The sequence below is a fragment of the Gorilla gorilla genome, chromosome 1 (assembly GCF_029281585.2).
Source record: "Gorilla gorilla gorilla isolate KB3781 chromosome 1, NHGRI_mGorGor1-v2.1_pri, whole genome shotgun sequence".
Lineage (NCBI taxonomy): Eukaryota > Metazoa > Chordata > Mammalia > Primates > Hominidae > Gorilla > Gorilla gorilla.
The window spans coordinates 93,774,267-93,798,687 of NC_073224.2; the positions used below are offsets into that span (position 1 = coordinate 93,774,267).

The following is a 24,421-nucleotide window of genomic DNA, read 5'->3' on the forward strand; positions in this document are numbered from 1 at the left end:
AAGTATGTGACTTAGCCAAGATCACTAAGTAGTGGCTGTGTTTATTCTAGTTAGAAAACCTGAACTCACTACTTTATGAGATTTCCATTAGAACTTTAATTGCAATTGGCTTACAGCATTCTAAAGCTGAATGAAGAACATTCTAAAGCTGAGTGATGAAATGGGGAGAGATAAGCAGGAATTCTAAACTACTTGGAAACTACATGATCTTTAAACAACCTTGACCCAATGCCCCTGGGATGGGAAAGGATACTGAGATCAATCGTTTTATCTACTTTCATGGGACACATGTGGGGGGCAGCAGTGTCCCTGATCTAAAATCCACCATGTGCCTCAGAGGGTTCTGCAGGTCTTTGCCCAAGATAGAGCATCCCCTGGAGGTGGGAAACTTGTAATGACACCTTCCTTTACCTCACTCCCCATTAGTGTCACCTGGGGAATCCAGTCTAGGGGTGGAGGAACAGGGTCTGACAAAGGGATTTCAAAGTCTTGCTTTGAAAACAGCTTTAGAATGCTCTAAGCCAATTGCAATTAAAGTTCTAATGGAAATCTCATAGGGTAGTGAGTTCAGGAGGTTTTCTAACTAGAATAAACACAGCCACTAATTAGTGATCTTGGATAAGTCACATACACACACAGGTATAACTGGTGGCTATTTTGTCACGATGCACTTCTCTACCTGACTCTCCAAAGCCTACTGTCATAGCTGTGTGCTCTGCTGAGTCCACTACTCTGTGCTGCCTACTAGCAAACAGCAACCTGGCTTTTCAGATAGCATAGTTCAGAGTACCCACACATCTTGCCACCATGCATGGGTGCCCCACCTTGCTTGACCTTCTCCTAGGGTCCCTTTAAGGCATTCAGAAACAGGAACATAGTTGTCCAGAGCTAATCATGAAGATGGCTGTATGGCTGTAACTGAGAGCTGTGGCGGGGGGCGATGAGTGGGCTCTGTGCTCAGAAGCCTGTGTAGCAGATCTGTTGTTCAAGGCCAGAAAGGGCCAGGGAGAAAGGCCAGGCAGGTATGACATTTTTGCCCTCCTTTTCCTTCTTCACCCTCATTAGTCAAAGAAGTTCTCCAAAATAGCAAACTTTTCTTAAGCCAGGACTCCACATATGGGCCAGGGAACTGAGATATATCCAAAATATCAAGGGTTACCAGGTGCTTAATTTGCAATATGAGGAGGAGCTCCTTGGAATCTCATTTTCACGGGATGAGAATGGTGCTGGTATAGGTAAAAATCCATGAGAGGGAGAGGAGCTGGAGAAGCCCTTCTCACCGCACAGCTACTGAAGAGATCTCTTTGCCTGAGACAAGGCCATAAGCACCTGGATCACTCCCAGGGCTGCAAGCTTATTCACCTCTGACTCACAGGATGACTGTGATTAAATTTCATTATCCATTCAGTCCCCAGGTCTAGAGGTTTTTGGCTTTAGGTAGACTATAAGCTTCAGCTCCTCTAAAGGGTTTTTGACTAATGTGCACTGTCATTGAATCACAGTAGATTTTCACACATTCATAATTACTCCTCTGAAGCAGCACGTACTCACTGTTATCTCTGGATAAGAGGAGCAGAGAGAACAACAATGTCATTTCACTCCTTTCTTCTAAGAGATGGATGCAATTTGTGACCTAGTTTTTTGAGTACCCTGAATTCCCTTGAGGCTGAAGAAAAGAACACAGCTTTGAAAGGCTGAAGTGAGGATCAAATGAGAAAATAAAATATGTTGCCATAGACCCCCCAGGACTCCCTCACACTAATGACGGGTGCTGCAGGGAAGTCGGGGGGTGGTTATTCACTGCGCTATGCCTAGTGATACACATAAAAACAGAAAAAAAATGTGCATATAGGAGATAATGATGAATCCTGTTATTATACTGCCTAAATTTGTAATGGAATAGATCATTTTGATTTTCAATCTGCCTGAGTTCCTTATTAAGAGATGCCTAACTTATATGTCAGTTTTAAATTATGGATGCCAAGTACAGGGTAATAGTAAAATTGGGTTTCCAGAGGATGCACAAACCCATTTAAGATTTGGGGGAAAAAAAGGTTAAATAGCTACTCCTATGTTTAGGCTGAGCCAGGAATAAAACAGACAGGAAAACTGGTGTTCTATGAGTGATCAAAGAAGCCCACATGATGGGGTCTATACCCATACTCACACCATTCAATATCTCCAATCTACATTTGAGTAACTGATTTTCCAAACATCTAAATGCTACAGGGCAGTTCAGTATGGGGTCTATATGCTTTCAGTAACCCCCTCTTCCCCATACATTCCCTTCCAAGCTAAGCTGCTTTCTGTCAGTAGACATGGAAATTTTGCTGTGTAATTGGGAATGTAGAAGGAAATTCTTGTTAGAGACAGAGGGGCAAGGTAAAGATGGAGAAAGACAGAGGGGATGGTACAGAATCGTTTTCTACATTTCTTCATCCGTGAGAATGCATACCTTGACCTCACCATCCCAAATGCTAATATTTGCTGTTTTACAGTCAAGAGATATTACTAGTAGAAAGGAGATACTCTAGCAAGACCTATTCTTATCTTTCCATTTTGCAGGAGGCCGAGAAGAAGGAAGTGATTCCAGAAAGGTATCACCATTCCTCAGTTACGAAACCCAAGTGAGACCACAATATCCTGACTTCCAGCCTAGAGCTATCTGTAATGCGATAAATCTCTTCACAGGAGCATATACATTGGGAACGGGAACTCTCACAGGTAAGAAAATCCTTCAAACTCCAAATAAATGAAATAGAAAATATGCATGTTCAATAAGTGACAGGATAATGAAGAAACAGTTGTATTCTGTCTATACTAACACAACTTAGCAGCTTTCCAAAGTGATGGTGAAATGGCGGCAAGGTTCTGGAATAAAAAATGTATATTTTTATAAGACTAAAATATGTCTGGCCTGAACTAAAAAGCAGCATTGCAACTCCCATAAAGAGGGAATTTCATACAAGGTGAGTAGGGTGAAAGTGGGGGTGAAATGACAGATTGTGCGGCCAACTACTTATTTCTACTTGAGGATGGCCTTACTACTCCCTCTCCAAAACTAAACGTGTTCAGTGTATCAGTAAAGCTAAATTGATCTGAGTTGCTATGGGAACACAGAAAGGAGTTCCTGCAAATGTAATAATAATTGCTGTCATCTAAAAGGGCAGTAGCTTTCTACTTCAATATCCTCCCATATGTCTGCATTAAGCTGACATTAGCAAATGGGTGTCAAAAGTCATTTGCATGCTAATTGCTAGGAGGATAACTTGCAGTGTTGGGTGCTGCTCTACTGAGCTGATTTGCTAAAAGAAAAGTTTTTCATTGTTTTTCCGGATTCAAATTCTTTTTGCATGGTATGGTTTGGCTGCCTGGGAAAGAATCCAAATGTTACCTCTCTCACAAGACACACATCTCAGGGCCCATGTAGGTCAGGGTAAGAGCTACACATTTGCATGTGGTCAGTGTATAGAGCTTGGTTTCTTAAGCTTGACAAACATCTGACAAACATTGGAAACTTCATAAGCATCTTTACTTGGTGAACTGTTTGTGTTTTAGAGGAGGTAGTAGGGAAATGGAGTGTTCATGATTTCGAGAGTCAAAGAATGGAATCAGAATCACGAACCTGAAAGATGGCCTAAGGGAATCTGCTGGTTGGTCCCTTGCTACTCAAAGTATGATCCACTCAGCAGCACTGGCATAATCTAGAAGCTTGCCAGTGATGCAGAATTTCAGACCCTGCCCGAGACCTAATATATCAGAATCTACACTTTAACAAGATCCCTGTTGCAGATTAATAATAGCACCAGAACAAAACTCCAGTGTCTCTGAGAGTAAGACTTCTGCCATTACTCCACATAGGCTCTCAGTAGCTGTGGTTGGGGCAGGATGTTAGAAGTGGCATCCAAGAATTTCTGACTTTGTCCCTAGTTTTATGCCACCCCAAGCACTGTCCCTTTTCCAATTTCAAATTTGCACATATTGCTGGCCCTGGTAATGTGCTCAGATTGGCCAATTTGAGTGCCAGTTTTGGGAGTGCTCCATTGTCCTGTGAAAGTAGCTGATGATAGTTGCATTCCAAATGAAAGAATAGATCTCTAGTCTTTGCCTTTCCTGTCTCCTCTTTCAAGGCCTCCAGCAGGGGCAATCAATATGTCTTTGTGAATTACTCCAAAGAGGAATGTTTCTCCCATTTTCTAAAAGCTAGAAGCAAGGTCTTTTTCTGAAAATTATGGGAATAAACAAGTGAGAACCAATAGGGAACCCAAAGAAGTATCAGATGCTTCCTGCCTCCCCAGTGCTCATAAAGCAAAGCTCTCCCTAGGCTAGAGCAAGCCTGGGTCCGTGTTCCATGTTTCACATATGAATCAGTGTAGACTGTGATTGTTTTTGCATCTCCCTTAATACCCTTTACTCCACCTCACCCAAAAGATAAGCCTATTAGAAAGTGACGTACATCCTGCTTCCAGATACAAGAGATGCCTGAGAACACAGTAATTTCCTGTAACTCTTAAAGCCTAGGATGAACTTGGCATGCCTCATTTCTACTATCCTACTTCTCACATAAATTTCTGTGTTGACTGTTCTAGGCCCATCAATCTTCACATTATTTTCGGAACATAATTCATTTAATTCCCAATTTCTTATTTTTGTTCTAGCCATTTGTTTCTGACATCTACTGCTGCATAACAAATCACACCCAAAACTTAGTGGCTTAACACAAGAATAGTTTTTATTATCTCTCATGATTTTATGAATTGACTGGGTGTCCAGCTGGACATTTCTTCTCCACATGGAGTCTGCCGGGGCTATAGTTATCTGGGGACGTCACTGGTGGGAACACTTAAGATGGCTCATTCACATGCCTTGGTAGGGCTGAGTTCATCTGGGATGTTGGTAGGACTGAGTCTCTCTCTTTCTCTCATAACTTGGCCTCTCTAGATGTTCTCTCTAGCAAGGTAGACTTCTTATATGGCAGCTTAGGGCTCCCAAAACCACAAAAGCACAGTTTCCGCACCCTATTATGGCTCCAGTCCTGAACAGGCACCATATTAACTCCACCATTATTGCTGGTTAAAGTGAGTCACAGGAGAAGCCCAGAGACTACCAACCACAGGATTCTCAAAGAGCTTGCAGGGAAAACCAAATTTCCTTCTTTTTGCTAATCATTGTCTCTTATCTGCTTCAAAACCAGGGGAGTTCTTAATCTAGAAGTCTGTAAGTACATTTCAAGAGAGTCTATCAATATCTAAAAATTGTATTTTTACACATATTTTGAGTCGTAATGCATAGGTGCACTTTTCTAGGTAAAGGATCCCTAGAATTATTGTGCTAAACAATTCTAAAAATCAGATTCTCAAAGGGTGGGTCTATGACCCAAAGAAGGCTGCAACGTTGGAGTGAATGAATCACACCTGATTCTACATGCCATCTGCCCAATAATTATGTGTTGTTGTGGGTCTTTTGAAGATACATTGTATGTGCTTATAATGCCTCCCACCAACTAGTTTTGAAATTCTGCTAAGGCAAGAGTCATATCTCTTCTTTATCTCAAGACTCCCTAGTTTTTAGCACTGTCTTTTAAATAATATTAATATACGCTGCATAATACATGTAGACTGATTTCCTATGAAGGGTTTATCTGAGTCTTTGTGTAAGAAGAACGTAGACACAATAACCGTGACTAGCATCATTCTTATCATATATTGTCTCACCCCTTTCAGTTTAAAATGCTTTCATGTGTCTTATTTGATACTTATCTAATATGAGTCTATAAGGTCAGCAGAACAGATGTTATCATGATATTTTTTGTGCTAAGGAAACAGAAGTTTGCATAATCTCTCTCAAAGATTTAGAGCTAGTTAGAGAAGGAACTAGGGCTGAAGTCCAATACTTCTGATTTTCACTGACCCTGGCTGTGTAGCATGAGCCACTGCGATGAGAAGGAGTGAGCACAGCGAGATAGATGTAAAAAACCAGAAGAGCAAAAAGAGTAAGAATTCAAGCTTTAGCATGCATCAGGATTACCTGGAGGGCCTGTTAAGCTACAGATTGTTGGCCCCACCAACAGAGTTTCTGACTCACTAGGTGGGGACAGAGAGTTTACATTTTTAATAAGTTCCTAGGTAATGCTGATGCTGCTGGTCTGGTCTGGGGACCACACTTTGAGAGCCACTGGTCTAATCTGTAGTCACATATGATAAGAGAAACTTCCCTGAGCCTAGTGCTTCCATTAATATGAATTCATTGATGGTCCGAATATGGTTGTCACTCATTTCTGGTCTGTATTTTTTACACTCAAAAGTGAGTAATTAGAAACTCTCCCTCATCCAAAATGAACACATACCAGCACCCTTACATACCACCCTCTGCTCTGAAATGAAGGAGATCACCCTGGTAGTCAGATGCCACAAAAGTCCTTCACTTTTCATTGCCCTGAGTCAAGAGGAAAGGTCTATAAAGGAAAAGTTAATAACATGAACCTTTTAGAATGGGAAATGAGTGTACGCATCATCCACTTACCGCTGACAGGGAATAGTTAACTGCATCAGAATTTGAGAATTATGTTCATCAGGTTATTTGGATCTTAATAATAATATAACAGAATATATCAAGAGCTAATTTTTTAAAAATACATATTTACATGAAATTATTTTATTACCAGTTTTGTAGAAGAAATGTGTCCTCTTTATTTCTTAATAAGCATATTTAGGTGCTCTCTTACAATCCCTCCAGAAGCAGGTCTTGCACAATCCCCGTCTTTGAATTCAAAAAAAATTCCTGAAAGACTTATTGAGGCTGGTGAACTGATAAACTCGTCATTAATGAAAAGGAGAAATGAAATTGGCCCAGTGACATGGCATTATGGAAACCTTCCTTTTTAGCCTTAAGGTCATCTTGCAGAGCACAGAGCATACTTTGGGGGGCAATTACTGTCCCTTGCCCCTTTAAGGGCTCGGGCTGTCACAAGATTGTGGAAAGCATGTATCATTTGCATTGGGAAAGGTTAATGTATTCTTCCCAAATATAAGCTCCTGTTTATGCAAAACCATGTCTCTCCTATTTGCCCTGCCAGAGCTCTGATCCAAGCTCGTATTTGAAAATTGATGGTCTCAGGTAGATATTAAAGGATTTCTAGGGCAGAACACGCTGTTGTTAATGCAATAGGGAGGAGTCTTATGTAGTCAAAATCATCTGGAATTGAATTGGTCTTTATCAAATAGAACACTTAGATTCCTATTAAATGTTCCTGTGTGGTTAGGGAAATGGCAGTTCTTCCAGAACTGCAGGCAAGAACTCTTTACCCTTTTACGTAGAGCACCTAGGAGTGGCGAGGACTGCCAGACCTGTATGATTGCTTGTTAACAGAACTGTCAGCCAAGTCAGGATGACTTATGGGCCTTCCCCTACATAGGTCCACCACTAAGAGTCCTGGGATAGAAAGAAGGAATTTTTAAAAAGACATACTTTCCAGATGAGAAAACTGAGGCATGTTAAAAAGAGATGGTTTCAAATTGTCACAGTTACAATTTAAGATAGAGCCAGACACCCTCCATTTCCATTAGTTGCTTCTGACAACAAACATTTGAGAATGTGATCATTTTAGAGCATGTAGTCAAATATACTCACTTAACAAAGCAGAAAATTAAGGTTTCACAGCACCTAAGACACACGGCTAGTTAGAAGCAGAGTCTGGAAAAGACGTAGGTGTCTTGACTCTGAGTTCATTGCTTAATCCATGCCTCTCTTTCTCTGGGCTTAAAATATTTGTTATGAGAAAGGTGATTTTGTAATCAAACAGACAATTTCATGGTGTGACTTAAAGAAGTGCTGGGTAAATCCTTTGTTCCAAAAATCTATCCTAATGCTTATTAGTTCATTATTGGAGTTTTACTCTTTGGGTCTCAAAGCCTTTTGTTCTCAGTTTTTCTATGCCAAACCTCTGGGAGACCTAAGTCTTACCAACTTTCACCTTATATCATTGCTAATCATCAGCAAAGAGCAAGACCCAAAAGGAACCAAAATGGTACCTCTTAAGGGGCCCAACAACAGCCAAAATGAAAAAGAAAACAAATAGGTAGGGCCAAAACAGATCTCTCACGTTCTGTAGTTTTCTTCTCTTTACGTTCTACTTGGTGCTAAAACCTAAGCCTCTGAAAAGCCTAGACTTCCTCAACAAATAATCTTGACTTCCATTGGCTTCATCTGCTTATTGTTCTGAGCTGCTTGACCACAGAGCAGGGTTTCTGTGGAGGCTGAATTATGAGTCTCTCTGGTTCAGGCCCAGGAACTTTATAGAATGTGAGAGTCCCTGAACAGGGCATACTGTAGCTGTCTCTCTGCTCCCACATATTTACATTTATCCAAACATGTAAACTGCTTTCAATTATCAGGCAATCAAAAAGAAAACACTTATCACTAAAGGGTAATATGAGGGGTGGGTATGGAAGAAGGGAATCCCTTTGCTAAGGGAGTTGGAGAAGGTGTTTATAGACTGACAGCATATTTCTATTCTGTTCTATTTTACTGCAAATTAACTAAATCATCTTTTCCACAGCTGTATGCCCCTCGGACTGTAGTTAACCTACAGCGAAAGAATCCCACTAAGTCACTGCTCAGAGTGTCACCTCAATTGGCTGTATGGTGACTCTGCTGGTCATGAGTGCTCACATGTTTCTATAGGATGGCCCAAAATTTTAGGGACATTTTCCCCTTTTTGTTTAAGTCCTCATCTATCCTGAGCATTCAGATGATGGAGTAAGAAAAAATGGCAGGTAATAAAACAAGCACGGGAAGGTAGAACCGGATTCAAGTTCAGAGTCTTCGCTCACTTGCTGGGTGACTTACCCATGCATGTCCTTCAACTAAGATGTAAGCACTTACTATATTAGAGCCATTGTTCTTAGAACTGTTGCCCAAATCTACCAATAACTGTTTCCTCATGTGTAAAATGGGAATCATTTATCATTTTATCAATATTTTGTAGGACTATCTGGGGATTAAATGAGACAACATGTGAGTTCCTTATCTACTGTAGGCACACAATAAGTAACAAATATTATTTTGGTGGTGCATGTTATTTTATCCTTAAAAGTAAAGTTTGAAGGCAGGGTGCAGTGGCTTACGCCTGTAATCCCAGCAGTTTGAGAGGCCAAGGCAGACGGATCACTTGAGGTCAGGAGTTCTAAACCACCCTGGCCAACATGGTGAAACACTGTCTCTACTAAAAATACAAAAAATTAGCTGGGCATGGTGATGGGTGCTTGTAATCCCAGCTACTTGGGAGGCTGAGGCAGGAGAATCACTTGAACCTGGGAGGTGGAGATGGCAGTGAGCTGAGATCATGCCACTGCACTCCAGCCTGGGCAACAGAGGAAGACTCAGTCCCAGGAAAAAAAAAAAAAAAAAAGTAAAGTGTGAGTGGCTTTTGTGTTTCAGCACTCTTCAAAGGTACCTGAAGTGAATTTGCACCAAAGCAGCAGCTGCATTTCCTCAGTTCTATCTTCACCTTCACGACGTTTCCCTTGGTCAAAAATTCACTAAGTCGTCTCCATGTTCCAAGCATTTGGCAAACAATGGCAAGGCAGAGCCACCAGAAACGTATATCTGATTTTCATGATAAAGACGGTAATGCTGTATTAGCTAGTGGAGACACTGTCTGTATTGCTGTATGGACATATGTAGCAACACAAATCACAGTAAAAGGGAACCTGTCCGCTGTTGGCAGAGTCACCCTAAAGAAACGGAGAGATCAGTAATCATCCCAGCTGGTATAGTATTGAATTGTTTAAAAAAATACCTCATAATCAATGCCAAGTGAAAGCACTGTATACCCTTAAGATATGGCATTATTGAAGAAATAAATTTGAAACCTTCAAAAACAAACAAACAAAAATGGTAAATTCTAAGTTCTGCCTAGACCATGAGCTTGTTAAAAATCAGAGTCAATGTCTCATTCATCTTTGCTTTTCCAACCCCTGTCAGAGTAACTTGCACATATCAAGCTCTCTATCCATCTTTGTGGAAATAAATGAGTAGTTAGAAATTAATAGATTGTTTAGTAATAGAGAAATACATAATTTCTCAGTTCAAAGAAGTCACAGAGAACCTGGGAAAAAAGTAAAGGGTGTGTGTGTGTGTGTGTGTGTGTGATGAGGGATAAGAAGACAATAGGGAAGGCTGGGCGCGGTGGCTCACGCCTGTAATCCCAGCACTTCTGGAGGCGGAGGGGGGCGGCATCACAAGGTCAGGAGATCGAGACCATCCTGGCTAACACGGTGAAACCCCGTCTCTACTAAAAAAAAAATACAAAAACTTAGCAGGGCGTTGTGGAGAGCGCCTGTAGTCCCAGCTACTCTGGAGGCTGAGGCAGGAGAATGGCGTGAACCCGGGAGGCGGAGCTTGCAGTGAGCCGAGATCGCGCCACTGCACTCCAGCCTGGGCGACAGAGCCAGACTCCGTCTCAAAAAAAAAAAGAAGACCATAGGGGATACTGTGAAATCTCTATCAAATTCCCTCCCATCCACAAGTTAAACATTTAGTTTGCAGACAGTAAGTCATTAAATAATTCTTTCTAGGTCATTGTGGACTATTTGCTGTTCCATTTTTTTCACATGTGATTAATCTGAATGTGCAAATTAGGGATTTCAATGGGATTTGACTCACTTCCAGAGTCCTTGAATTCTTGATGATATTTTTTCTTAAAATGAGGACCCCGCCTCCTTGTTTCCCACCCGCTCACTCTCTGGTTACCTTAAGTAATGAAGCCACATGGGAACGCATCAGAGATTCTGATTCGGAATGCATCTGATTCCTTCCTGTTTGGATCAGTTTCTCGGCACCCAGTTCATTTCTGAAAGCACATCAATTCCAGGATGTGCAAGACCCTGGGACAGAGTATTCTCTCACCGTCTGCTAATGAGATAAGTGCCGCAAGTTAACAGGCGGCCACGGGAATAACAACAAGCACTCCAGTATGCATTTCCTCTAATTACCCATGTTTGTGTTCTTGCTAATTTGAGAGGGATTTCTGTGATGAGGCAAGGCTTCATTCCTTTTCCTCCCTCCCCTAACACTGGCCTTCTAAGGAATATCTATAAAATTTCCTCCTCTGCTGGTAGGACTGTACCACTAATTAAAGCACTGTGGACTAACATGGCCATCTGGATCCCATCTGTTGTTCTTCCAGAGACTGAGAGGGCAGCATGGAGGGCCAGAGTTGATCACTAGTTGATCAACTAACCTTCATCTCTGGTACTTTACATCTCAGTGAGAAGGTCAGAGATCAAGAGGGCACAATTGAATGTCACTTATGGGGCAGTGAAAGCACTTCCTCTGTTATATTGGTATATTTACATGGACTCAATTATACCAAGTCTTTACAATAGATTTAGTGCCATGTGGATCCTACAGATGGCATGAAAATAATATATGATATGGAGGCTGGCAGAGAGAGAAAGAAAGAGCAAGGACAGAGTCTTCAAGAAGAACAAGACCCATGTGGGCTTATTTCTATACCTCCAATAGCACCCTGTAGCAAGTAACAAGAGTGACCCACTATTAACACCTATCATATACCAGGTGGTTCTTCTAAGCCTTGTATAACCTAAATGTCAGCCCCTGACTGTCCCTAAGTTCTCCAGCTTTTTGAAGTCATCTTGTCTTTTAACATTTAAGTAAAAATGGGCTTGAATGTCCATCTTACGTACATTAGGAAACTTGGGGTTCTTCTCAATATCTCCAAGGGTTCTTAGGGTGCTCATATTCCTTGTAACTCCTCCTGTTTCTGAGTTCCTTCTCCCAACTAATGTATTTGATATTGCCTTGCATTTTATTATGAAAATTAGCAAACAGATGCAAAAGAAAAGAGTGCAATCAATCAGGTACTTAGCTTCAACAAGGGCCAATGTGTGATTAAAATTTTAAATCAATGTCTCTCACTTCCTACCATAACTGGATCATTTTAAAGAAAATCCTAGACACATTATTATTCCCAGGAATAATAATACTTCATTCATTAAAAATTCAGTGTGTATGGTGAACAGAGTGTAAGGTGATTCTCACCATTCCTATTTTCTGGTGTTTGTACTTTTATGTAGTTCACTCCTTATGAGTGTGGGCAGAACGTGTGACTTCCCCCTAACCAATTGTGTGTACATAAGACTGTAATATCCATCCTTCTAGGAGATTCTCTCCCTTGTTGATTGGAAAAAGCCAGCTGCCATGTTGTGAGTATCCCATTTAAAAGGGCTATATGGCAAGGAACTGAGGGCAGCCTTCAGCTGACAGCCAGCAAGAAACCAAGATCCTCAGTCTGGTAGCTTGCAAGGCACTGAATTCTGCCAACAACTGCGTGAGCTTGGAAGTGGATCCTTCCTCAGTTAAGCCTTGGACAAGACCCAAGCCCTGTTGGACGCTTTAATTACAGCCTTGCAGAGAACCCAGCTAAGGCATGTTCAGACCTGATCCACAGAAACTGTGAGATAATCAATGTGTGTTGTTTTAAGCCTCTAAGTGTGTGGTAATTTGTTACACAGCACTGGTTAGCTAACACAGATACCTAGACAGCTGGTAAAGCATTATTTCTGGATGTGTCTGTGAGGGTGTTTCTGGAGGAGATTGGCATGTGAGTCAGTGAACTCTCTGGGCAAGAGCTGCCCTCAAGGTAGGTGGGCACCATCCAATGTTGTTTTGTTGTATCTAGGGGCCCAGATACAACAAAAAGGCAGAGGAAAGGTGAATTCACTCTCTCTCTCCTGAAGCTGGGGTACTTTTATCTCTTGCCCTTGGACATCAGAACTCCAGGTTCTCGGGCCTTTGGACTCTGGGACTTGCACCAGCTCCCGGCTTCTCAGGACTTCAGCCTCAGATTGAGAGTCACACCATTAACTTGCCTGGTTTAAAAGCCTTTATACTTGGACTGAGAAACACCAACAGCTTCCCTGGGCTTCCAACTTGCAGATGACCTATCACAGGACTTCTCAGCCTCCATAATTGCAATGGCCAATTCTCCTAATGAGTCCCCTTTCACATATCTATTTATCTACATACATATATCCTACTGGTTCTGTCTTTCTCAGGAACCCTGACCAATACAGTATGTATCTCTAAAAGATAAGGACATCAAAAAATATTACCACGTCTAAAAATAAAGTGATTTCTTAACTTCATGAAATATCGAATTGCTCTCCAAATTTTCACAATTACAAAAGTCCACATGTTGCATTTAATTTTAATGTCTCTTAATTCTCCCTTGATTTTGAGATTGCCTTTTAAGTAAGGCAGTTTAGCTACCTAGTTTCACTCTAGCCCATCCAAGGTGTTTCCAAAAACCTCACCTTCACACTAACCACAACCATTATAAGCTGCTTCTTAAACGATGAGAGCTCTCACTCTCTAAAAGGAATTCTAAGCATACCTCTTAAAGTAATACCCTATTATATCTCTACTAAGTTTATAATCATAAAGAATGTGGATATTTGCATTCTCATTTTACGGATGGGAAAATTAGTGTAGGTAACACATATGGAGAAGTGATAAATAGCAATGGTTTCCAAGAATGATGACGATTTCAGTGTGAACAGAGAGTAGCAACGGCAAGAGATACAGCTAAGTAAACGTGGATGGTGAAGGGCCCATTCTGCCTTGTTAAAAGGTTTGAACCCACCCTATAGACAATGAATCACTCAGTGAATCACTGAGCAATTTTAATTATGGAAGCAACGTGATCAGATTTATATTTAAGGCAAGAGGATTGGTGGCAATGTAGAAGGCAAACACAAGTCAGAAAGAGTTAGAAGTAAGAAAAGTGAGTAGTCTGAAGAAATTGGACACATAAGAGATGAGGGGGCTGGAATGACTAACTATGCATCTTATTCTGAAATATGTCTCTTAGGTAATTGATTATTGATACCCCACATCCAAATAGTGGGACAGTTAACTGAGATGTCAGAGCCAGCCTTTTCAACACTTCTAGAGAGAAATTTTGCAAATACACATCTCTTATACCTCCATGGACTTTTAATACAGATATGTTTATCATAAGATAACCTTCTAAAGAGCTCATGATAGCATATGATCAAACTCCTTATTGTACAGTCAGGAGGAATCAGCCTTGTTGAAGGAAGGGGCTTACCCAAAGTTACAAGTTGGGACAAAATTTTTGCTTCCAATTCACTGCTGTTCTTACTAGAACTGTTTTCTCCAGTCTCATAGAAGTTCTGAGAAACAATTAGGCCCACACTATCATCAACAGGCAAATATGTGTGCCTGACCAGACAGACAGAGAGGTATTTTGAGAGAGGCCAGGAATGAAGCTGGTGAAGAGGCCCAGAGTTTCAATCCTATTCTCACTCAAGATTCATCATCATCATCATCTTTACTATAAGGAAGAGGGCATTTAAAAGCACAAATGAGATTGTTAGTGATAAAAAGGTACTTATACACCAGCCAATTCCATCCTCCATTTTGCTGAGGCTCAAAGAGGTACAGTGACTTATCCTCGGTTATGTATGCAACTATTGCAGAGCTGGATATTGGACTTAGGCCTCCTGAAGCCCAGCACTGTGCCTGCAAGAGCATTCCCAACTCCTGTCTTTCTGCTCAATACATGGGGAAGAGACGAACAATTTAGGCTACTCAAAATGTGGTGGGCATTTGGGATCTGGGGAGAGCTTCAGCATCTCTTCTCTCTTTTCATGTTCTCCAACTCCTCAAGCAACATACACACATACCATAAAGATCACTAGCCAGCTATTTTCTGTCTTGAAAAATTTTTATGATAAGAGTTTTCTAATTAGGGAAAGCCATAGTTCATACACAAAACACAAATTACTAGGCTCTTTGTCTTTTTCAGAAGATGTATTAATCCATAAATAAATATACTCTGTTGCCAAGTCACTACCATGCTGTATCACATGGCCAAAGGATGCCAAAAGGTATGAGCTCTTGGTGAATCCCAGCTATTGACAGCCAGGTGCTGGACCTTAACCAGAGGCATTGCTATAGGTGGTTAAGTATATGGGCTCTGGTCAGTGGTGACAAAGTTCCTGGGTTCAAATCCCAACACCTCCAGTTACTAGTTATGTGACCTTGGACAAGTTGATTAAAATCTCTGTACTTCAACTCCTTTATTTGTAATATGGAAATGATTTTTTAAATTACCTATCTTCTGGGTCTATTGCAGAATTAAATAAGATAATCCACTTAAGGCACTATATGTGAGTTTTTGCATGTAGTGAGCACTTGAACCAATAGAGTATATTTCCTTTTGAATGTAAGAAATTCACAGAGACAGCTTCTCTATAATAAAGGTAAGAATCAAAACTGAGTTTCTATAAATTACTTTATATTGCTTAGAGAAAGAAGTCATGGCAATAGATTGAATATATTTTAAAGTAGAAAATTATATAGGAAAAATAGATATATCTTCCAGAGCTCAGTCTCAAAGGCCACATTTTCTTTTGAGTATTTTAACCTCCAAAACATACTTAGTATATGGTGAAATTGCCTACTTCTGGGTTGAGTAATGTGAGCTATCATTACCATGGTAACAACAAGGCCAATAACTTGAACTCCAGTCATAGTAGCTACAATAATTAGAATCCATCCTTTTTGAGACTGAAATTCATTGCCTTTAAGACTCAATCAACATTCCCGGTGGTAGTCTGGAATCAGCTCAAATCAAGATACATCTATCTTTAAAAAGAATATAGGACAAGAAATCCAAAATAGGAAAAAAATCAAATCATCTTATCTTTCTGGTGCATTTACTAGTCTGATGAGTCATAAGAAAATAATAACCCAGAGGTTAGAAACAAAGACATAAGCACAATTCCTTTCATTCCATGGGTAAAATTGAATTATAGTGAGTCCCAAATTTTTTTTCATAAAAACAAGGCAAATGGACCCATTTTTAAGTTGAAAGTATTGACCCATTGTGTTTTTGCTTCTATAGTTTTGTAGATTTCAAAATTATAGAATGTTGAAATTATGAGGAATCTTTCAACATGATTTTATAGATTTAACAAAAGTCCAGAGGGTTACGTGTGACTATAGTCCTAGTACTTACAAAGGATCCACGTGAGATTAGAACTCAAGTCATAATTTTCTGTCTTGTCTATTATATCAGGTTACCCTTATGGAGAATCTAACATTTCATGTTATGCTTCAATAAAACTTTTCTATCTAGTAAGGAAGTAGAGATAATTATTAAATCACTTTCCAACTGCCCTACAACACGGGAAAAACAAATAGTGATGAGTGGGTGTTGACAGCATCTCAGAAATGCCTGAAGATGCCTATGATTTGAGAGAGGCTAAAATCCTGTTACTTAACACTCCAAGGCATATTTATATTCTGCAATTATTCTTTTCCACCCTCTAACTTCTGCTGAAAAGGGTCCCTTCTGGGTAGCTCATTTTCTCTCATTAACATCCTTCCAAACTTTCTCTCCTCTCCCACTGCATTTTCAAACATCTTGCCAAAGGGAGATGCCAGTTAAGAGAGTCCTGGCTGTTTGAAAGAGGTTGAAGGGCTCACACTCCATTCAGGCGTCTCTGCTCCTCAGCTGCAGGAATGTGGGCTCTTTGGGAGGTAAGAGACTCTAAAAGGGACAAAGAGGCCACTGGAGCCTCCATTCATGATGATGTTTTCTTCCTAGTTCTGCAAACCAAAAGTTCTGTTTTGTTGGTAGATCCAAAGGAGAACTCTCTGGAAGCCTCTCTTCTGCACAAGATTAATTGAATGGAATAAGTACCTGAGCAAGCAAAGAAAGGGTCTTGAACTAACTCTCAGAGACCTGTCCTGCTCCAACTCTGGCCTGGGTTCTAAATGTTTTACTTTTCACAGTAGTATCTAGAACTGATCACAACCTCCCTGATCTCCCCAGTTGCAGTCCTTTGTTTTTTTTGTTCATTGTCTCTATACTTGTAATCCATCTATCTCCCAGCCAATAACCTAGTTTTCATCAAGCCACGTTTTTCATTGTCTCTCTCTTCTTCTTTGTTCAACTCCTACACTGTTCCTTTGACCAATTTGATAAAATCCAGACTCCTCCACCTTAGGACACATTCTCCTTTCCAACCATGCCTATGGATTTGTTCTTCCTTGCTACTAACTCATTGATGCACACCTCTCTGCTCTTGCCATTCCTGCCAGCAATGTCTTCCTATCAGGCCCACTTCCTGGCCCCACCCTCTCGGTTCAGCTGGGCCCCCTTATCTCCACACCAGCAAGGAGGTGCTGTTCTTCTTCAGCTCCTGGCCCATTCAGTGTGAGGCCAACAGCATGGCAACAGCCCTGACCCCTCTCCATCTGCCACTAAATCACAGCAGCTGACTTTCAGACCTTGGGTGTTGGGCCTGCCCAATCTTCTTGTCGTCTCACCTGCTATATTGGTCCTGTCCCTAGAACTGATATTTTGCCTTGGTCCTTGCTCTTAGGTCCTGGCTGAGTTATCTCCCTGACCGGATTGTCCTCCCTGTCATTCTTCTCTCTTCTGAACTTTAGCCAATGTATGGGCCCTACTGTCTGTGGACTGATCTCCAAAACACTGCCCAGCCTGCAGACTCCCACCCACCTTGTGCACTTAAATAAAGTTGTTCGAAGCTCATAATAATGGCTCCCATCAATTGTTTATGTATTTAACTTTTGTTATTTTCTAAAGTTTTATTTTGGATTTTGGATTTTTATTTAATTTGGTTGTATTGGTCGTTCATTTATATGCTTTTATTATCTTCTCTTTATGAAGTATTTTATGAACATTATCTTATTTAAACCTCATAATAACCCTAATCAGAATATATTCATATTTGAATTTTTATATGAAGAACTTGATGTTCAGAGAAATTAGGTAACTTGCCCAAGGTCACATAGCTTATGAGTTGCAATGATCTTTTGTCAAACCTGACCTAAATTCTGTCTCTTACGAGAAGGCTTTCCAATTAATACTTAACTCCTTGGCTCATGCTTTCAGTTTGTGGTGCAAATTGATGGACTCACTATTTTGTGTGCTTCAACTGTTTGTATCTCAACACTTAAAGATTCTCAAGGACAAAAATCTTTTCAAAAGCAAAATAATATTGATTCCTCCAAATGACAGAGAATAGATTCATAGAAAATGGTGTTGGCTGAATCAGTCTACCTTCACGTACGCTTAGAGTGAATTGGGAGGCATAGTAATATAGTGTTTAGAAGTACGGATTAACCGCTCAGGTGACCTCTTTGATCTATGACTCAAGCTTCATTATTAAATGGGCACAGTAATGGCCAAGCCCTTGCTGCCTCATAGAGACAGAGGATATCCCACCAGAAAAAAAGGCCCACAGCTTCCTACTCATGATGGCTTAGATGAGAACAACACTTTACAGCTCACAAACAGTAGCATCACAAACCTCCTCATCACAAACCTTTGCAGTAGGCAGCCATCCCTATCACTATTTTAAAAAGAGGTGATGGAGGTTCATAGCAAATAAATAATTTGTTCATAATCATTCAATAAGAAAGAGACAAAATTAGTACTCAAACCCAAATCCCCTGACTCAAGCCCAGTACTCTCTCAGTCATGCTACATGGCTACCTCTTCTTGCATGAAACAATTCAATGATGCAGGCTCCAGATAAAGAGAAAAATCAGCATAAGAAATTTCTATTTCTAAAGATAAATAGATGCCAATAACTTTCACATTCCCCAGCTAAAAATACTTCTTAAAAAGCCATGGCTGGACCCCATCCTAATGTGGCCTTAATGAAAATATCATATTATGCTGCAGCCTCTTAAACCCTTTTGTCCTATCAAATGTACGTCTCCCTTTGCCTTATTTCCCTTGGTCACAGAAATCACATAAACAGTGGCTAAATGACTGAGGCTACCAGGGATCTATAATAATTCAAATACACAAACATGAGGCCTAATTTTAGACTGTTCCAGGATAGTAGACATTCTGGGAGTCTGCAGTGCTTCTGGTTTGGTTGCCGTGTTTGTGGCTCCTTGTTAATTAGGAGGGATGGCTTAAAGGTCACTCAGAGCAGTCAGCCCCATCATGTGAAATGGAAGAAGGACTGGGGCAGTGAAAATAACTCGAGCTATGAATTGTATTTGGAAACTGCATTTTTACTAACAGACAAAAGCTCTGTGTTTTGCTGGCTGAGTTCTAACACAGAAATTTCATTTGCTGACCCTGCCAGGGACAAAGAGAACCTGTTTCTTAAATGCAGAAAGGGTAAATGAGTCTCTGCTCACCTGCAAAGGAGCAGGCAAGCTATTCACACCAAAAATACACTCTTTGCCTTCACATTAGTCACTGGCATTCTGTCTCTGGTCTTCATGACCTTTCAGAAATATTTCTCCACTGACCCAAGGACAGCAGTGACCTTCATGTGTTTTCACTGCATTGCTACAACATGAGAAGCCAGGACAATAGTGGTGGCGAGGACATCTTTATTAGAAGAGAATGACCCTATATATACTAATCCTTACCTCCAGATAAATAGAATCTCCAGAAAAGGAGCATACGGTGAAGAGGAAGGGAAGTCCCCACAACAACGCCCACCACCAGCCTACTACTCCTACCCTGGGGAGCGCAGTCAGCTAATGAGCAGGATCCATTTAACAAATTTCGTGAAACTCTTTGTATTAGTCTGTTCTTACACAGTTAATAAAGACATACCCGAGACTGGGTAGTTTATAAAGGAAAAAGGTTTAATAGACTTACAGTTCCACATGACTGGGGAGGCCTCACAATCATGGCAGAAGGCAAAGGAGGAGCAAAGTCACGTCTTAGGTAGTGGCAGGCAAGAGAGCTTGTGCGGGGGAACTCCCATTTATAAAACCTTCAGATCTCATGAGACTTATTCACTACCATGAGAATAGTATGGGGGAAACTGCCCTCATGATTCAATTATCTTCACCTGGCCCCGTCCTTGACACATGGGGATTTCTACAATTCAAGGTGAGATTTGGGTGGGGACACAGCCAAACCATACCACCCCTATTGTGTGCCAGGAATAATACCAGGTAGTGTGAAAGCTGAAAGGAATCAGTCAGAGTCTCCACCTTCACAGATGGCATAGTGTAGCAGAAAAAAAAATAGATATGCACTTTAAAAACTATTATAGATATTTATTTGTAAAATCATTTAGGAGGATAGAGACATGAGCAATCTGTTCTGCGTGGGGCTGGGTGGAGGATTCAGAAAAGTCTTCATGAATAAGAGGTCACTTGAACTTAGCAATGAAGGGTAAATATAATCACATTTTAGGCACAGAATAACAGAAGGAATGGGCAAGAAACAAAGAAAAAGTATGAAAGAAGATAAAGAGATGCCAAGTACATGTATGGAGGATAATGACCATTTTGTCATAGCCTCAGCCAACAAAAGAATTTAAGCAGAAGGCATAGGGTCAGCTTTGCATGTTAGAAAGGGGATTCTGAAATGTGGAAGAGAAAAAGCAAGCATATGAGCCAGGAGTGATGATATAGTAAACTACTTAAATAGACAAGGGGAGAAGAGATGAAGACCTGACCAAGACTAAGACCATGGGGATGAGAGGAAAAATCTTCTGCTCATAAAGACACTGAATGCTGTTGATAGATTTTTCAAATCCCATTTTTACAGTGAACTCAATGTGTATGGTTCTAGAGTCAGCAGAGCACTTTCATCTTCATGATCTGATGCCCATCATTGCCTAGACTCAGTGAGGTAAGCAGAGAAATTATCTAATGATGCCGTTTTAGCATCATTAGAAATGGAAACGATGCAGTTTTATAAATTGGAACTTTTAGGAACTGAAACAAAAAACAAATGAAGGTGAGGGGTGGAGGCCAGGGTGTGGGGAGGGTAGCCCAGAGCATGGAAGAGCCAGGATAGCCAGCCTCAGAGACACAGGCAGGAGCAAGGGTGCCTGAGGGCCAGGGGACCAGGAGCATCGGGAGAACAGAAGGACAACCAGAAAAGGGGGTGGGGTGGCAATCTCCTTTCCGACACTTGAGAAAACAGAAGAAAACCTTGCTTGACTCCACTCTTCTTACATGCTACCATTCCATTCCTCAAAAACATTCTCTTTACTTGCTGTTCCCAAATCCTCTCTTCCCATTCACTCTTGAACCCATACTAAAAAGGCTTTCTCCACCACCACCCCATAGCAAGTCTTGTCAAAATCATAAAAATGCCTCTGTTTCTAACCTAATAATCAATTATCAGTCTCCATGTCACCTATGCTATCTGCAGCCTTTAACACAGTTGATCATTTCCACCTGTTTTACTGCACTCTTCCCTTGGCTTCCAGGACCCCTCACTCTCTGGGTTTTTCTCTTACCTCACTGGTTTCTCCTTTATGGGTTCCTCCTCCCCTATCACCTCTTCATGCTGGAGTGGCCCAGGGTTCAGACCCTGATCATCTTTTCTATTTGTACTCCCTTCCTTGGTGACCTCAGTTACTTGGCTTTGAGTTTCCTCTATATGCTAAAGACTTACAAATTTAAACCCTTACACCTTCAACCCAGACCTCTCTCCCAAATTCTAGACTTGTATATCTAACTTCCCATTCAACATTCCTGTTTTTCTAAATAAATATTTCAAACTCAATATAAAAAAAAAAAACTAAACTTCTAATCCTCTTATCTCTCCAAAAACTTGTTTTACCTTCCGGTATCTCTATCCTTCCAGTTGTTAGGTAAAATATCTTGGAGTCATCTCTGGCTTCTTTCTCACTCTTTACATCCAATCTAGCAGCAATTTCTGCTGGTTCTAGCTTCAAAATGCATCCAGAATCTAGTCACTCATCATAATCCCCCTGCTACCAACCTATTCTAAGCCTCTACTATTTCTTATCTAGATTACTGCCTGTTATGGGTTAAATCGTGTTTCTCCCCCTTCCCTCTCTGCTTTCTCCAAATGTGTTAAAATCCTAACCTTCAGGACATCAGAATGTGATCTTATTTGGAAATAGTGTCATTGCAGATGGAATCAAGATGAGGTCACATGGACGTGACCTTTTTTCAACATGACTGGTGTCCTCAAAGGAGGGGAAAATTTTGATACAGAGAGACACACACAGAGGGGAAATGATGAGGATACACCTAGGAAGAGGACAGCCATGAGAAGACAGAGGCAGCAATTGGAGTTATGCTGCCACAAGCCAAGGATTACCTGGAGCTACCAGGGGCTAAAAGATGCAAGGAAGGGTCTCACCTAAACGCCACAGAGAGAGCACAGCCTGGCTGACACCTTCATTTCAGACATTTCACCTCCAGAACCCTGAGATAATAAATTTCTATTGTTTTAAGTCACCAAGTTTGTGTTATTTTATTACAGCAGCTCCAGGAAACTAATACACTGTAATAGCCTCCTCACTCCTCCTTGCTTCTACTCTTTCCCCCGGCCCTTAAATTTGTTTACAACAGAGCAGCCCAAATAATCCTTTCGCTGTAAATCATGCCCTGTCACTTCAAAACAACTCAACATTCTCAAATGTCACTACTCAGAACTCTCCCATGGCTCTCCACCTCATTCAGAAGAACAGCAAAGTCCTCATAATATAATGGTCTATGTGGCCCTACATGTTCTCTCTCCCATGGCCTCTAATCATCTTTTTCTCCTCTCCCTCATGTCCTCTGATCTAGCCTCTTTGATGTTCTTTATACCTATCACATCTTTTCACATTTTAGCAGTCTTTGCCTGGAAAAATATTTCTCCAGGTATTCACATCCTTCAAGATTTGCCTAAATTTCTCCTTCTTGAAGTGCCTTACTCTGACCATCCTACTTAATGCTGTAAATTGCCCTGCTCTTCTCCAAATCCTAATGCTAAATTTCTCAACCTTGATCTTTCTCTCTGTCTTTTATTTATTTATTTATTTTTAATTTTTTTTGAGACAGAGTCTCCCTGTCATCCAGGCTGGAGTTCAGTGGTGCAATCTCGGTTCACTGAAGCTTCAACCTCCGAGGCTCAAGTGATCCTTCCATGTCAGCCTCCCAAGTGGCTGGGACTACAGGTGCATGGCGCCATGCCCTGCTAATTTTTTTTAAAATTTTTTTGTAGTGAAAGGGTCTCACCATATTGCCCAGGCTGGTCTTAAACTCCTGGGCTCAAATGATCCACCCACCTCGGCCTCCTAAAATGCTGGGAATACAGGTGTGAGCCACTGTGCCCACCCCATCTCTTCTTTTATTCCATATTACTTATTATTTATTAGAATACCTTATTATTTTCTTATCTATTACATATATATTTTTGCCTGTCTCTACCCACTGGAACATAAGTTTCAGGAGGCAGGGGTTTTTGTTTGTTTTTATTTGTTCATTGCTTTATCTTAAGCATCTAGGACAGTATATAGCACATAGTGGGAGCTTCATAAATATTGGCTGAAGTGTTAAATAAATTTCTTGCCTTATTATTTTGCTTAGAGAGAGTGCTACATTAAACATCGACAAAAACAGTGATGTGTATGAGTGCGCATGTGAGCATCCATGAGCACTGGTGTGGAGGAGAAGATGTAATTTGGAATTGGGTTTAATTCTCAATTCTGGCCATTTCTAGCTGGACAACTGAATATGAGTTACATCAACTACCTCAATTTCATAATCATAGAATGCACGCAATAATTTCTACAACACACAGTTGTGAAGAACAAATTAGATAATATGTATAAAAGTGCTTTGGCAAACCAGAAAGCACTCTAATACTGTAATTAGTAACATTTCGTGTTTGTTGAGACTTATTTTTTCTTTATGGTTCTACTCGTTGTCAACACTTTCTGATTAACCTGGAAATTTAGTTAGCCAGGAGAACATGATGTAAAAGAAACAGAATCTGGTTTGGCATTAGACCTATGTTTCGGCTTACAGACTTGAAGTTGCGGGCAGCAGCTTTTAAAGCCCCTTTGCGTAGAGGAAAGACATCAGGTGTCTGCTGATTGAAGCGAACTAGACAGTACACCACTGGCTTGTACTTTCCGCTATTTTACCTCTGACGTCTATAACATAATTATTTTTATCCTTTATATCACTTTTAAATCACTAGGAATAAACCTAAGCAAACCATTTTGACTTGTGCCTTTAGCTTATCTCCAAAGTCAGAGGTGCAGTCTAAGGAAATCTCTGAACGAAGTGAAAGGTTCATTTAAAATCATGTTTACTTAACAGTATTTTGCTCAGTTATATTCTTGCCAGACAAAGAAGAAAGTTATCCTGATAAGAAGGAGCAGTGTCAAATAGCTCTGGAGCAGTATACCAGAATAAAGATTATCATACTAGTCTTTTTCCAACATGTTCTGAAAACTTTAAATAACTTTGCCTGCTTGATTTAGATACCTTTGATCTTCTTTGCAAATCCTGAGGTTACCATGCCTCTTTGGATTTGGAGTCTTGGCAGATTCTGCAAGTATGTGGCTCAAGGACATGGGTTGAGTGGAGGGAAGTGCAG

At 40.7% G+C, this 24,421-nt stretch overlaps 1 protein-coding gene and 1 long non-coding RNA gene across 2 annotated transcripts; both read left to right on the plus strand.

Moving 5' to 3' along the window:
- Positions 1 to 450: 450 nt before the first annotated feature.
- Positions 451 to 22,230, plus strand: LOC134756462 (uncharacterized). The gene is made up of 4 exons (XR_010129154.1): positions 451 to 1,022; positions 2,566 to 2,724; positions 12,184 to 15,311; positions 21,948 to 22,230. It is a non-coding gene; the product is annotated as an uncharacterized lncRNA (long non-coding RNA).
- Positions 8,444 to 9,758, plus strand: LOC129533515 (cytochrome c oxidase subunit 7B, mitochondrial-like). Its single transcript, XM_063706711.1, has 2 exons — positions 8,444 to 8,638; positions 9,477 to 9,758. Exons 1-2 carry the CDS (start codon positions 8,444 to 8,446, stop codon positions 9,756 to 9,758), a joined length of 477 nt encoding a protein of 158 aa, XP_063562781.1.
- Positions 22,231 to 24,421: the final 2,191 nt, after the last annotated feature.

Bases quoted from the DNA above. Each gene is read 5' to 3' on its own strand.
- LOC129533515 (XM_063706711.1), top strand. From the start codon at position 8,444: ATGGAAGAAGGGAATCCCTTTGCTAAGGGAGTTGGAGAAGGTGTTTAT. The intron at 8,639-9,476 runs GTATGGTGACTC...TTTGCACCAAAG, and splicing joins GAGTGTCACCTCAATTGGCT to CAGCAGCTGCATTTCCTCAG.